The following is a 17,115-nucleotide window of genomic DNA, read 5'->3' on the forward strand; positions in this document are numbered from 1 at the left end:
ATTCCATCATTCTAGTTGCTGGGCTATTATATATATAGATAGCTATGTAATATACATGACCCAGATAAACAGAAATGGGCATGCTTGTATGTATGTGAGTATGTATGCAAAGAAAAGCCATTTAAATTATTTCATTTATTTTTAAAAATCAATCTTATAAGGCTTATGAAGTTCTGTATAACAAGTTTTATAAAACTAATCAATCAAACTAGGATTAGTCTTGTAGCTTAAAATGGAGCCAGTATGATTAAATTATTGGAAATACATACAGGAACTAATACTAACTTGCTATAATAGAATTCTATGGGTTCTATGGGTAATGAACACATTTTGGTTGGTTATGTAAGTAAGAATAAATATTTTTATTAATAATATAATTTAGGAAACCTCTCTTTGGGTCAGTTTTAAAGATTGCATAGATTTTAGGACACAATTAAAAAAAATCAGTCATTGAACTTGGTCAAATTCTTAAATATATTGCAGTCACAAAATCTTCTTCTAGAAGCAATAAAAAATCACTGTTAATGTCTATATTTATCCTGAGGAGTTTTATGTATGCAAAATGAAGCAGAGAATATGATCTTAGAGAAAATATTATCTTATTTATATTTTGCTGTTTATTAGTGTCACTATTTTACTTGTGTCTCCATATTTTCTAGAATAGATTGTGTTATGAATTCATGTTCATAATCTCATATTTATTTATTTTTTTAATAAATCTTTATTGTTCAGATTATTACAGGTGTTCCTCTTTTTTCCCCCCATATCTCCCCTCCACCTGATTTCCACCCCACCCCACCCCATGTCCTTACCCCCCGCCACTGTCTTCATTCATAGGTGTAAGATTTTTGTCCAATCTCTTCCTGCACCCCTCACACCCCCTTCCCCCTGAGAATTGTCAGTCCAATCCCTTTCTATGTCCCTGATTCTATTATATTCACCAGTCCATTCTGTTCTTCAGATTTTTTATTCACTTGATTTTTAGATTCACTTGTTGGTAGGTATGTATTTGATGTCATTTTGTTGTTCATAATTTTTATCTTTACCTTTTTCTTCTTCTTCCTCTTCTTAAAGAATACCCTTCAGCATTTCATGTAATACTGGTTTGGTGGTGATGAACTTTAGCTTTTTCTTGTCTGTGAAGCTCTTTATCTGACCTTCAACTCTGAATGATAGCTTTGTTGGGAGAGTAATCTTGGTTGTAGGTTCTTGCTGTTCATCACTTTGAATATTTCTTGCCACTCCCTTCTGGCCTGCATAGTTTCTGTTGAGAAATCAGCTGACAGTCGTATGGGTACTCCCTTGTAGGTAACTAACTGTTTTTCTCTTGCTGCTTTCAAGATTCTCTCTTTGTCTTTTGCCCTTGGCATTTTAATTATGATGTGTCTTGGTGTGGTCCTCTTTGGATTCCTCTTGTATGGGGTTCTGTGTGCTTCCTGGACTTATAAGTCTATTTCTTTCACCAGGTAGGGAAAGTTTTCTGTCATTATTTCTTCTAATAGGTTTTCAATATTTTGCTCTCTCTCTTCTTCTGGCACCCCAAAAATTCAGATGTCGGTACGCTTAAAGTTGTCCCAAAGGCCCCTTACACTATCTTCATATTTTTGGATTCTTTTTTCTTTTTGTTTTTCTGGTTGGGTGTTTTTGTTTCCTCATATTTCAGATCTTTGGTTTGATTCTTGGTGTATGTTGATCTACAGTTGAGTTTCTGTATATTCTTTATTTTAGACAGTGTATGCTTAATTTCTGACTGGTCCTTTTCCATTTTTTTTTTTTTTTTTTTTGGCATTCTCATTAAGATCCTTAAAGGTCTCACTGAGTTCCTCAGATGTTTTTAGAAGATTCTTGAGTCACCTTATAAATGTGGTTCTGAACTCTATGTCGTCCCGTAGTTTGCTTTCCTCCATTTCTTTCATTCGTGACATGTTTCTTTGTCTCCGCATTTTGGCTGCTTCCCTGTGTTGATGGAGTGGTTTTGTGTGGTAGGTGACCTATAGGGGCCAGTAGCTCAGCCTCCCCAATTACCTGAGGAGGACGCTCTTGGTATACCCCTTTGTGGGCTGAGTGCAAAGTCTTGTTGTTGTTAAGCCTTGATTGCTGTTGGTACACTGGGAGGAATTGACCCCCAGGCCAATTGGCTGTGAGGACCCGCTGTGTCTATAATGGAATAACTGCTGTGCTGGAGACATGCTTATGGTGCAGGACTTGTTTCAGTGGGGCTTTGGTGCTCACTGAGTCTGCCTCTTGAATGTGTCACTTATGGATGTGAGGAGTTGAAATCTGGTGTTTCACACTGACCACTAGGTACACTGGCTTCTGGATCTCCAATGGAGTGCAGGTCAGCTACTGTCTGAGGCCACCCAGCAGGAGCTACAGCAAGAACTACATTTTTCTCCTCTTTGCTTGGGGTTTGGAGGTTTTGGAGCTGTCTGACCTGGGCTGCAAGTTTGCTAGGTTAAGCTGTGATAGGGCAGGCCATTCATATGCTAAAGCCACTGCTTGGAGCTTGGGTGTGTTTGTAGATTGTGCAAGGCGGGGTCTCAGGGCGTCACTAGGCTAGGGCGTGGCAAACAGCGATGGCTGCCAGTTAGCCAGCTCTGTGTCTCCAACCATGTCCCCGCATCTCGCGCTCCAGTGCTGTAAACAATTATTCCTGTGCGCAGCCCTGAAAGCAAGCCACTCTCACTTTCCGACCCAATGGCAGACAGTCCAGCTTCTCCCGGTGGGAGTTTGGGTCCTCCGTGTCTCCCCAGAAACTGGAGTTCAGAGTAATCGGGAGCTTATCTCCCTTTGGGTTGAACAAAGCAGTGCTCCTGGTCGCCCGCCACCAGCCTGATAAGCGCGCCTCCGTACCTCAGCTTTTCAGCACTTGTGCACGTCTCACTGCTCTTTTCTCTTTTCTTCTAGTTGTAGAACTTCCACTCAGCCAGCTTTCCCGTGGTTCTGGGTGATAGATGTTTTGTCTTTTAGTTGTAGTTTTGAAATTGTTGTGCGAGGCAGCAGTTTAGGTGTTTACCTACGCCGCCATCTTGGATCCTCTGTCCATAATCTCATATTTAAATATAGAGTAGTTTGTTTACTATTTTCAAATTGCTTTGTTTATTCTTTATTTAAATACTAGAGGCCCCTTGCAGGAATATTCCTGCAATAGGGCTTCCTGTGGCGGTCTGCTTCCCTCCCTTCTCTGCCACCCCGCTTGCTTGCTTCTCTGAATCTTCGCTCCCTTCTGCAGTGCTTGGCTTCCTCTGCGCTGTCTTCAGTCTTCGCTCTGTGGTTGGATATGCAAATTAACCACCATCTTGGCTGGGTTAATTTGCATACTTGCTCCTGATTGGCTGGTGGGCATGACTGGTGGGCATGGCTTGTGGGTGTAGTGGAGGTATGGTCAATTTGCATGTTTCTCTTTTTTTAGATAGGATGTCAAAACAACAGAAGTAACTTGTGAATTTTTTTATTTATTGCTGTTACTACTATTCCTGATATTAACTCAATGTCTCCTTTTTATTTTCTTTTTGCTCATTTTTGGTCTATTGTTCCTAATGTTTTCTAAGGTTACTAAATATGCACATCTTACTTTTTTATGTGTGGATCCTTTAGGCACAGGTTATATGTCATGTTATCAATTAGTTTCATTTAAATTTTTAACATGGTAAAAAAAGAGTTTATATGTAATACCTTAATCAATAAAGAAAATAAATTTTAAAGAAGAGTTTATGTAACGCACATGTTAAAACTGTTTCATAACGTCTTATGGCCATATAAAAACTTACTTGAAGCAAAAGTTTACATTATTTGATTCAGAATGATGATTTTCCTGAAATGGGATAAGTGATTGTGAAATATGATTTTCTATGTGGTGGTAGCTTTTAAATGTGAACATTTACTATTGTGGAAAATGAGATAACTTGAAGTACCAGTTAAGATATTTCTTATTTATTTTAGTCATATTTCTTGCAAAATACTATAAATCAAACACAGTACCAGGTTGTAAACAAAGCAATCAAATGATGGTTTACATGGAACTTACTCTCTGTCTTAGTCCATTCAGGTTGCTATCACAAAATACCACAACCCTGGTAGCTTATAAGCAACCAAAATTTATTGCTCACAGTTCTGGAGGCTGGAAGTCCAAGATTAGGATCCTATTATGGTAACCTTCTTGTGAGGGCCATCTTGATTCATAGCTGGTTTCTTCTCATTTTGTCTTCATGTGGTAGAAGGGGCAAGGGATCCCTCTGGAGCCTCTTTTATAAAGGTACTCATCCTATTTATAAGGGGTCTGCCCTCAGGACTCACACATCTCCCAAAAGTTTCAGCTTGTAATACCATCAACTAATGGGAGGGCTCAGACCACAGCACTCTCTAATAAGAGAATGAAAAAAGCACAGTTAAAATAAATTTTAATATGAGGACAGAGACTAAGTATTTTAACTGAGACATCAAGAAAGCCTGTTTGATGATATGGACATCAAGAAGACCTATTTGAAAAGCATAGGGCAAGGAGTTATAATCTGGATGGGGACAGGTGTTATATATCCTATGAAATAATTTATTACATCATTTATATTATTTTTAATTTTTTTAATTTTTTTTAAATATATTTTATTGATACTTTACAGAGAGGAAGGGAGAGGGACAGAGAGCTAGAAACATCGATGAGAGAGAAACATTGATCAGCTGCCTCCTGCACACCTCCCACTGGGGATGTGCCCGCAACCAATGTACATGCCTCTGACCAGAATCGAACCCGGGACCCCTCAGTCCGCAGGCCGACGGTCTATCCACTGAGCCAAACCGGTTTCGGCTATATTATTTTTAATTTTCATTTCTGTATTGAAATTTATAAATTGATCACATGTTTAGTGCTCGTGGAGGAATACTGCATTAAAGAGCTTGTCAATCCATTTAGAATGCATACATTCCCTCTATGAAATAAAGATTAACCAACACCAAATTCCAATTGCTTACCTACTGTCTCTATTTGAATCTCAAATTAACATATAAAGAGCTGAATGCTTGATATTTTCCTCCAAACATGCACTTCTTGCAGCATTTCCTATCTTAGTAATGACAACTCTATTCATCTTCAAACTTTTAGGCCAGAATCCTTAGCATCACCCTTGACTGCTCTCATTTTCTCTATATCTAATCTATTGGCCAATTGATTGTAAGGGCTGTATCTTCAAAATATATTCAAGATCTGACAATTTCTCTCAGTTTCTACTACTACCTCCCTAGTTCAAGCAACCATCATCTCTAACCTAGATTATTCCAGTAGCCTCCTAATCGACCTCTGCTTCTGGACTTAGATTCCTTGTAGTCTATTCCCAGAACTGCAGCCAGATGAACTCTTAAGAAATGTGAGACCTTGTCCTTTCTTTGTGCAAATCCTCCAATTAATTCTTCTTTCACTGAGAGTAGATGTAAAAAGCTTATACGGACCTACAGGTCACTAAATAATGTGGCCCTCCTGTCATCTCTCTAACCTCACCTCTATTTCCTCCCTAGCTGTCTCTACTCTCACCACTCTCCTACTTCTTTATTAGAAAACTCCAGACAACCATCTGTCTCATAGCCTTTGCTTTCTATTGCTTCTGTTGAAATGACCTTCCTCTAAAAAAAAAAAAAAACTGCATGACTCACTCCACTCTTTTAAGTCTTCATTGAAAGTCCCTTTCTTATCAAATATTGCAGACTTTTCTTACCCAGTTAGCTTAAGTAAACGTTAAGGACTCAGTCCTTCACACTTCCAGGTTGGCCCAAGATTTCTGGCACCAGTTGCATGTTTAGGGTCCCCAGGTCACCCTCAGTTCAGACAAGCCAGATACAAATTTAGGGCCCTTGTGGACTCCATAATATTTAATAATATGTTAGAATGACACACAGAATTCAGGAAAGTGCTATAATTATAATTATGATTTTTAATATAACAAAGGATATACATCAGAACCAAAGAAAGAGATACATAGAACAGGGCCTGGTACGGACAAGGTTCCAAAAGCAAAGCTTCTGTATACTTGGAGATGCATTACTTCATGCCATTAATGATGGTAATGTGCCCTTAGAGTATCGCCAACCCAGAAAGTTCATTTGAGCTTGAGGCTCAGGGCTTTATTGGAGTTTCATTATATAGGCATGAATGATTGAATTATTGGCTATGTGGTTGAAATCAATCTTCAGCCCCCTCCCTTTCCTGAAGTTAGGCTAATATGTGGTTCAAAGTCTCAGCCTCTCTAATCATATGCATGGTCTTTTAGCCATAGCCATTCCTTCCCTGAGATTCTAATCATGAGTAGCCCCATCCTGAGTGATGTCATTGTCAAAAGTCATCAGGTGCCCACCATGAGTCACTTTGTTAGTATAAATAATCAGTATTGGTGGGAAATTCCAAAGTTTTAGATGTTAGCTCACAGGAACTGTGCATAGTGTCCAACCAAATTCATTATTACACACACCCTCACTACTGCCCATCCCCACTGATACTTACTGGTCATTTCCTATTATTCTTATTCTCTACTTCATTTTCTCTAGCAGCTATTACTGTCTAACATATTTCCCCTATTTATCTTGTTTTTTGTCTATCTTCCTCAAAGAATTAAAACTGCAAAAGGAAGGAATTTCTGTCGAATTTGCCATTGTTAAATCTTCTGTGACATAAAGAAGCCTGACATTGTATGCACTCAATAATATTTGTTGAATCAAGGAATGATTTTTTCTATATTCAGATTATCTTATAAACATTCTACTCTTTAAATTAAAATACAATTTGATTGAAGTGTAATATGACATAGAATATGAATCCATGGATATTTGTATTTTTAAGAAATTATCCAATATAAACTGTTACTCCTTAGCCCTCTTATGACAGTAGAATATATCAGGTGGTTTTTCAGTTTACAACCACTAATCATGTCTTTACTTTTTAGATTGTAGAGCATACTGAAATATATTCACTTTAAAATAAAACAACTGGAAATATATTCACTTTAAAATAAAATAACTGTATAGCCTACTTATACATTGCTGTCTCTGAATTCTTAGTCAAGAATAATCTTAATTTCAGTGTTAGTTTTGGTAGGTAATATCAGGATTTATAAACCTCAGAACACTTTATAAATTGAGCTTAATACATACTACTTCATATCAGGCACCCTGAGTCAATTAATGTCATTAAAAAATCTATTTATGAAGTGCATTGTCAAATCTGGGCTCACATTTCAATGACAAGCAGGTAATTTCCTGAAACACAGAAGTTTCAAAGATAATCTGCCTTTGTATGGTTAAACAAGAGAAAACTTAAAACTTGTCAAACCTACATAAGAAGAAAAGTATAATTGATGATCTTTATACTACTTTTATATACCACAAAGTACAAAAAGAATATAATAGTAAAAATAAAGCAAAAATTACTCTTCATGGAAAATTTTAGGTATCATCACTTTAAAACCTTTCTTTTGTGACAAGATAATTCTTTGAAAAATTGTGATGTCAAGATGTTTAAATGCATCTATAATTTTGAGATTAAAATTATATACTGTTTCAAAATTGTATATCTGGAAAATATGTTGTCTTTCACAAAGTTTTTAATTGATCCAGATAGGAAGAGCATTATATCCCTTGTTAAGTTTTAATTTCTTTGGAGATTTCTTCAAATTATAGAGTAAAATGCTCCATCACTTCAATAGCTATTTCAATCACTTTTTGAAAACTACATCTGCATCCATAGGCAAAGGAATTTTATTATCGCTGAGTTGTAATTTGGAATGTCATGAGTTATTTCATGGACAAAGTTTGTTAAATCAACCCTGGCAGTGTCATTACTGCCTCCCTCCTGAACTCAAGTACAAGTCGGCTCTGTTTAAGTCACCATTTGCAGAAGCCATAAATGAATGTGCAGTTAAAATGGTGCCATAAGTTAATTAGAGTGGAATTAGAAGGAAAGCCAGCAATTTAGGGACATAAGAATTGCTGTACCGAATCAGACCAATGGTTCTTCTGGTTTAAAATCTAGCCTCCAGCAGCTGTAGTTGTTAGTTTCCAAAGCTTTAAATGAAAGGGAAAAGACTCTGTAATTCACTTAGACAAGGGTGCCATTTGTGAACTGGAGAAATTTTCTTCATGATCTCTCTCAAAAAACACCCTAAGGCAGGAGGTTTCAATCCTGTTATGATATGGGTTTAGCTTGAATACCTCTGCTTATTAATAGTTCTTATTAAATCAGCCAATTCCTACATAAAATCAACTACTACATCAAGAAGTTATTTATTGCTAAAGCTTCTGAATTTGCGGTAGAATAGTCTGCTTCTATGGTAAAATATGAATTTGTGGTGCTTATCTGATACAGGTTCTTGATGGCAAAATCTACTGCTAAATATTCATGCTGGACAAATGCTTGCTTATCTTTCCAAAATCTACTGGGTTCATAGGCTTTTGCATATATACAATATATATATTGTATCTGCTATTACTACTCTCAACTTTCTATCTATTAATAATTCACAGAAGGTACTGAATAATGAAGAATTTTATGTGTTCTACTTATAGGCACATTCAACTGGAGTTTTTCTTATATGATTTTGCGTAAGGCAGAATGAATTTAAGAGAAAGGAATGACTCCCTAATCCTTATTACTCTAGTCTTCGGCTTATGATTAAAGTACTTGTGAATACTTTCTAGGTTTCTTGATTATTCTAGATATCACACACAGATAAAAAATTCTAAAATGTTATGTTCCTAGTAAAACATTTAGTTAAAAATCTCTCAAGAATAGTAAATACCTACAAGCTAAAGTCCAAACCATTCTAGACTGTCAGGTCTTAATGTGATAAGACTAATATCCTAAAGCTATAACTCTAATAGGATCTCCTCTACCCTAGAATCCTTTGAACGAAGATGAACACTCATTATTTGTGCTTATGTTAATCCTGTTTCCTCTTCCTTCTCCTCCCTCGCCCCCCCCCATCACCACACTGTTGTCCATGTCCATGAGTTATCTCTCTCTTTTTTTCTTTTTTGCTCAATCTCCTCCCTCCTCTCTATCTATGAGTCTGTTTCCTCTCTTTAGCTTTTCCAACTTTTCTTTTTAGTTCAGTTCCTTATTTTCTCTCCTTACTTCAGTATCGCTCCTTCAGGTAACTTCCTTTCAAACTTAATGATTGCTCAGTCCTCTGATGATTTGTGTCCCTCTGTTTACGCTTGGTTTAGGCTACCATACATTGTTGATTCTTTCTTTTCATGGATATTTTTGTTTATAAATTCCCTGTGGGAAACTATGTTTCCCATAATTATTTGTATTTCTAGAGCCTAGAGCAATGTCTGACTCATAATTATAACTTTAAAATATATTAAAGGAAAATCTATGGATTTTATACTTGGAGCCACTTTCGCAATTTTTTTGACCTAGGTAATAATGTATTATTGAGTGCTACAAAGATGTAAATGAACTCAAAACTATAATTTCTAAAAAAGAGTCACATTATTGATTAAGAAACCACAGTGAAAGATATAAGAAATGTTGGCACAAAAATAGTATATGAAAGTTCTTAATCAACATAGACACATGATATTATTTCTGCTTGAAATAAAAAGATTTCAAGCAGAAATAATAGCTGGGGCAAAGGCAAAGAAATAAAATAAAGGAGGATATTACTAAGGAACTAGCCCTAACTCCTGTTGGTTAGCTTATGAATAGAATATCTGAAAATAAGCTTGGAAATGTGAGTGGCATCATGTTTATTAACCTTTATCTAAACCCACTGGGAGTTATTAAAATGATTTTAAGCAGTGAACAGGTCTTCAAGAATGTAAGATCAGCTTAAAGGTAAAACGTAAGGCAGTTTCCTAGAGTAAGGAGGCTATTGCATAATAAGGAAATGTGTATTCGGTCCCAGACTCAATCAGTAAGAATAACAAATAGAATGAAATAGATGCAACAGATATTAAATAGATGGTATTAATGTTAATTGTGAAAATATTAGGCCTGGGATAAGGGGAAAAGATGAAACAAAAATGACACTACCATTTGAACATGTTTAAAACAAAACAAAACAAAACAAAAACAGCATTATTGCCTGGCTGGCATGGCTCAGTGGTTGAGTGTTGACTTCTGAGCCAGGAGGTCACAGTTCGATTTCCTGTCAGGGCACATGCCTGGGTTGTAGGACTTGATTCCCAGTGTGGGTCATGCAGTGTGGTAAGTGATTCTCTCTCATCATTGATATTTCTGTCTCTCGTTCTCCCTTTCTCTCTGAAATCAATAAAAATATATTTAAAAAAAAACAACAAAAAAACAGCATTATTAAAAATAAAATGTATTTTTCTCCTTGTATGTTATGCAGAAATGTATGTAAAAAGTTCTTCAAACTTTACTTCCAACAATTTCTAACTAACATAGTGCTTCAAGGTACTGAAAACATTCAACCAAACTTATTTATGCTTGACATCATCAAAGCAATTCACAATTTTTTCCTGAAATTTTAAAAAGCTCTTATTGGTTTTTGAGAACAATATTTTCATCTAGCAATGATTTCAGTAGAGGTATAATGTGTTTCTTTAATTTTTTAGAAATCCAAATGGGACCCAGAATAGTAGTACAAGTTGGCCTGTCTTCAAAAGCACGGAACAAAAATATTTAACCTTGAATACAGAGTCGCCAAAAATATATACTAAACTACGTGCTCAACAATGCCGATTCTGGACACTCTTTTTCCCCAAGGTCTTGGAAATGACAGGTGTGTGTTTTTAATCATTTGTTAAATAATTGCTTGTGGACTATGTAAAAGGGGGAAAAGCTGGACTATCCAAGGCATGTAGATGGTGTTAATCTGTGACTTTATAATTACTTGATTGTGATGAGTTCTATATATTAACAATTTTCTTCCAGCAAGTATGGATATGTTTTGAGGGCTTACTATATGAACAGCACTTTAGTAATTAAATAAAGAAACCTAAAATTGGAATTTTTCCCTAGAAGCAAATAAAACAGTAGCAGATCCAAAATAGGGCACTACTTGCTATTCAACTCATCTTCCTAGAATTAATCAATGGATAATAAATATATACATAAAATAAATAACTCATACAACTAAAAATATAACAAAATATAATTTATACTAAAAATAGGTAATAACAAATTTATTGGTAAGTAGGGCAACCCTTGATTTCTAAAGAGGAAAAAATTCAAAAGTTTACATTTAAAATAACACACTCCAAATATCTCTAAATATTCTGAACATGGAGATATTTATCTAAACACATGTACACAGCCGAAACCGGTTTGGCTCAGTGGATAGAGCGTCGGCCTGCGGACTGAAGGGTCCCAGGTTCGATTCCGGTCAAGGGCATGTACCTTGGTTGCGGGCACATCCTCAGTGGGAGGTGTGCAGGAGGCAGCTGATCGATGTTTCTCTCTCATCGATGTTTCTAGCTCTCTATCCCTCTCCTTTCCTCTCTGTAAAAAATCAATAAAATATATTTTAAAAAAATAAATAAATAAATAAATAAACACATGAACACATATTACATAATACAATAAGCAGATACTAAACTAGTTAGCTAATCTTCTGGAAGTGCTTATCTAAATTTATATAAGGAAATACTAAGAAAATTGGTTCAGGTGATCATATTATTTCAAAATTCATGAGCGAAAAACTATTTAAATTAACTTGAACATCCTACTTGAATGGCCACATCTTTTGTGAGAAAAATGGCATATCTCATTCAATGCCTGGCTTTAAAATGCTCAGCTGTTTATAACCCATGTGGCTCTTCTAGTCAATTTTCTACCTTAATTTTCTCCAATAAAAGTAATTGACTTTCAACCATCAGACATATTGCTGGCCAGTTCCTTTACACTTTACCATCCTGTTCACTATAACACTGTAAATTTCAGACTACATTTTAACTAGCACAATATAGTATATATTTTTAGTTTCTTATTTAGAGGGGGAAGGGGTTAGTTTCATGCAAATATGAGCACCTCAGAGCTGTATTTGATTGTTTAATATGCCTTTTGATTATCAAACATTACTCACCAAAATTATAATTATGTTCTCCATCTGTTTGGGAAATGTTTCTGATATACCAGCACTCTGTGTATTACCAAATGTTCAGTGACATAATATATATCCAGAGATGGGCTTCTGCATTCTTTGGCAGAGATACAGTGCTGCCTTTGTGTCCTCTGGGTGTGAATAACAATGAGGTAACACGTTTAAACTGCCAAGAGACCAGAAGAGGTACCATTTAACATACCACTCACTACATAGTCTTAATCTTTACTTAAAATACTTTTAAGAGAAGTTCATAATTTGAGAAAAATCTAAGAGAGGGGTTGGTGGGGTTGTAAATGACTAATTTATTATAAGCCAAACTGAGCCGTTCTGATTCAGGTTCATATGGTATCTTGCAATTTATTTGTGGATAAAATAAAATTTGACTATCCACAACTTCTGAAGATGTATTTCAAAATCTCTACCTCTAAATACTCAACTGCCATAAGGCAGATTTAATAAAAATTAAAAAAAAAACTTCAAAATTTTTAGCTAGCTTCTGCCACTTCCTATGCAGTATTGAACAACTTTCTAGTCTGAGCAACACTGTGTGGAAATACCATACCTGCTCTGGGTTAGTGATGTGCTCTTGGGATAGTTCCATGTGATTTTAGAACATCAACAACGTATTTCTAAATTTCTTTAAAAAGTACATTTAAACACACAAAAACAATTTAAAATTACACGATTTTAGTTTTATAAATAATAAATAACGAATGCTTTAAAAAGGTTAAAAGCACATGTTCTATAAGCCTAACCAATGGACACAGACACCAGGCATGAGTGGGGAGTGGAGAGGGCAATGGGGGGATGAGGACACATATGTAATACCTTAATCAATAAAGGGAAAAATAAAATAGAAAAATAAAATATATGTACTCAAATTAATAAAAATAGTAACAAAAAGCACATGTTCTTATCATACCTTATGTTTTTCAAGTTGCAAAACTTCAAACATTTCATTTTTTTGATGTTTTGAAAAGTGAAGTTTTTCAGATGACATGGGTGGAAGTTTTTTATGAAAATATTATTTTAAAAAATGCAGCTCTACAAGTAAAAGAAAATTTCAAAGAATGACTACTGACTGGATTATTTAAAAGGAGAAATGTAATGCTTACTTCATTCAAGATGGAAACCCAATAAGCTTTATAAGTACCACTTAGTCAATGGTTTATGTTTAAGAAATAGATGTTTTTAAATAAAATAATCTGTAAGACTTGTTTAAACACATGAATTCTAGCACTTAACTTTCAAGCCATAATTTAGTACTTGTCTATGCTGTTATTGCATGCACCTGCAAGAAATAAAGTGTACTACATTTGTTTCAAATTTTATCAAATTGAGAGTTTGCATGAAGAATATAACTGTATAATATATCAGAATCATTTGAAAAAGAAAAAAAAAATGAGAGAAATGACCCAGTCAATGTCAATAAGATATCAACATTTTTAACCAAAAGTGGAATAGTAAATTTATTTAATAGAAAAAAAAAACATATTAGACTTCCATATCTTCCCAATAGAAACAAATATTAGATCCAGTAGTTCCTCCTTTGGTCTTTAAATAAATCATGACACATTATTACTTGCCCAAACTAAAGAAGACCACATATAAATATAGGAGCTGAGATACCATTCTGAAGAATTATATACTGCTATTTGGTAATAATTTAGCAAGAATGGGAACCAAAAAATGAGAGTGAAAACTAGCTTGGAGGAAAAAAAAAATTTTGCTACTTTCATATTCTGGATTTTCTATTCCCATTAAAAGAAAAACAAAATAATATAGAACAACTACAACAAAATCCTTTTGCAACCTTTAATTAAGTCAAATCATCTTTTAGTTTCATTTTTAAAGCATGAAATCATCACAAAACCTAGCCTGTTCACTCTACTATCTCATCACACACTCAAAATTATAACAGGACAACTATTAAGTTCTGGTACACTCCATCAAAGCCATGCATTTCTTTGAAATTTTAATAATTGGTCGACAAGTATGGAAATAAGGAAGTAGTGAGAAGATTTTCAGTGAACTCTCAAAATACATAAAATATTTTATTATAATGCTCAGCACAATTCAATATCAATTTAATCTCTTCTTCAGACTTAACCTTCATTAACAATTCTGAGTTGACTTACCACTCTGTGTTCTCTCCTAACTCCTCAGACTTGACTAAATAAACTAGCTGCAGTGAAATATTACTATTTTTTAATCAAGACAAAATATGGCTTTATTCTTCTTCTTTGTGTAAGAAAGAAAGACTGACTTTTTTTTTTCCTAGTGAGACAACAATGTGGCAAAAACAAAGATTACGAAAGTCCTGAAAAAAATGTGCCAATGTGTTTATGAACTACTGGTATTGATCGAGCTGTACATAGATTCACTAAAGACCAAAGTTAGGAATACATTTTTGTAACAAGGGCATTAAATTCATTAGTGTAACTCCTAATAGGTGTATAGAGTTTGATTTCATAATGTATACACCATCTCATTTATTCTTCACAGTAACACTGAAAAATAGGGGAAAACTTATTTGAAAAGTGATTAATTTTTCTGCCACTGATAAGTGGTCAGGATGGGATTTCAATCCATGTCACTACAAAGCCTATACTGGTGTTCCTTTCTTTATTTAACACCATGGTACCTTGTTATCAGCATCTCACAGATGGTAAATCTATAGATGTTTAAATAGAATTTCCCCTTTTTGAGGAGAAGGAGGAGGAAGAGAAAAAGCTAATTTTGGTTTTCATTCATGTCATGGGACTCAGAATGTTTTATTATTTTCTTATTGTGATGCATTCAGTTCACCTGGATTCTGTTAAAAATAAATGTTTTATAATTTAGTGTCTCAATCAATGTTCAGTACATCTAAGTGAAAAATGTAGTTGGGTTTACAGAGCAATTGTACAATATAAAGTTAAGTATTTCAATACACTAAATTGTATAGATGTTTTATTTTGCCATATAAGGAAATAAACTTGCATGTACATGAATCAATAGATTTGGAATTATTCCAACAACAAGAAAGGAAAATCATAGCTAGGACATTTTCTCTAAGTATTAGCATTTATGTTCTAAATGCGAAATTACCAATAATATATTTGTTATATCAAAAATTTTGTTTTTTCTGAACTATAGGGTCCTTATTTCATATAAGTAATATTTAAAACATTAGTTATAAAAATAACATAGGAATTATAATTTGTTTACGATATTTAATATCTTTCTTCCAACTTTAATGCTTTTGACTCTAAAAAACTTATATTATTCACAAAGAAATGATAGCCATTGACCTTTAAAAGTCATTTTTACATAAAATGAGACTTTTTAATAAAAATTCTCAAATATTTGTCCATTTTCCAAGCAGTATGAACATTTCAAACCTAGATATATTCTAAATTCCAGAGAATATCTTGATGTCTGAAAAATGTTTTAAATATTTTGATATTTATATAAACTAAAAATGAATCATTGAATGTGCTCCATTTTTAATAGCATGAATAAAAGGAAGACACTTTTCCATGTGTATTATAAAATAGTATGAGATCACATGAACTGTCTTTTCTAAATTAAAATCTTACAAGGTTATCATTGTGATTTTAAATTTCTACTTGACAATTATATATTTTAACAATTCTAAGTTATTACTTTTAGGAAAATGTAAATAACTTAAAATTTTGTTTTTAAGTCAATGACCAACTAGGCATACTAGAAATTTAAAACAATAAGAGAACTACAAATGTACATAATACTTATAAATTTAAATGATTTAAAACATCTTCTAGACTTATCATACCTATTTATATTAGGATAATCAATATATGATTTTAAAAGTTTGTAATTTAAGAGTTTCTATTGTTCATAAACTTTATTTTTTAATGTAATACACTTTCAAATAAATCAAGATTTCAAGGTTCTTGTAGTACATAGAAAGACCAATTTGGTTCATTGCCTCACATTTTTTACTTAAATACCCCTCTTTCATGACACATACATGCAATTTGCAAATTACTAGAAAGCATAAATTATCTTAGTTGTCTTTCTCATTTGCAAAGCAATTAATAAACTGCTTTCCTATAGTAGTTTTAATAAACTGCTTTCAATGATGAAGAATTGTTTGGAATTAAAATAATTGATATAGAAGGAGTGCAAAATCTATATAGAATGCCAATTGCAAAGTTATCTATATGGTATAATTATCATATCAAATGAAAGAGTAATATGCAAATTGACCGTCACTCCAAGACACAAGATGGTTGCCCCCATGTGGTCAAAGATGGCTGCCCCCATTCGGACACAAGATAGCCACCACAAGATGGCCTGCAGGGGAGGGCAGTTGTGGGAAGTTAGGGGTGACCAGGCCAGCAAGGGAGGGCAGTTGGGGGGGACCCAGGCCTGCAGAGGAGAGCAGTTGTGGGTGATCAGGCAAGCAGGGAGGGCAGTTGGAGGGGGACCAAGCCTGCAGTGAAGGACAGTTGAGGGGATTGAGGCCTGCAGGGGAGGGCAGTTGGGGGGATCAGGCCTGCAGGGGAGGACAGTTGTGGTCAATCAGGTCAGCAGGGGAGGGCAGTTGTGGTCAATCAGGTCAGCAGGGAGGGCAGTCAGGGGTGACCAGGCCAGCAGAGGAGGGCAGTTGTGGTGGACCAGGCCAGCAGGGGAGGGCAGTTGGGGGAGACCAGGCCAGCAGGAGAGGGCAGTTGGGGGAACCAGGCCAGCAGGGGAGGGCAGTTGGGGGGACGAGGCCTGAAGGGGAGGGCAGTTGGGAGCCAGCAGTCCAGGATTGTGAGAGGTATGTCCGACCGCCCATTTAGGCCCAATCCCAGTGGGATCGGGCCTAAACGGGTGGTTGGACATCCCTCAGGGGGTCCCAGATTGGAGAGGGTGCAGGCTGGGCTGAGGGACATCCACCTCCCCCATGTACGAATTTCGTGCACCAGACCTCTAGTTGTAATATAAACACTTTCATCAAAAATAATATCCTGAAGTATAATTACATATGTAAGTAAGATGCATTAAATAAAAATTTTGTTATGAGTAGGAGACTCAAGAAAAGAATATTGCC

At 35.1% G+C, this 17,115-nt stretch overlaps 1 protein-coding gene across 2 annotated transcripts in view; it reads left to right on the forward strand.

Moving 5' to 3' along the window:
* The window catches only part of BCHE (butyrylcholinesterase), a 66,230-nt gene that overhangs the window by 36,617 nt on the left and 12,498 nt on the right, over positions 1–17,115 (forward strand). For both annotated transcript variants that reach the window (XM_080657804.1, XM_080657805.1), the window contains exon 3: positions 10,564–10,730. In XM_080657804.1, the coding sequence (XP_080513930.1) occupies positions 10,564–10,730 (167 nt within the window). The remainder of the gene's footprint in view (positions 1–10,563; positions 10,731–17,115) is intronic.

The sequence above is a fragment of the Plecotus auritus genome, assembly GCF_963455305.1.
Source record: "Plecotus auritus genome assembly, chromosome: 2".
NCBI lineage: Eukaryota > Metazoa > Chordata > Mammalia > Chiroptera > Vespertilionidae > Plecotus > Plecotus auritus.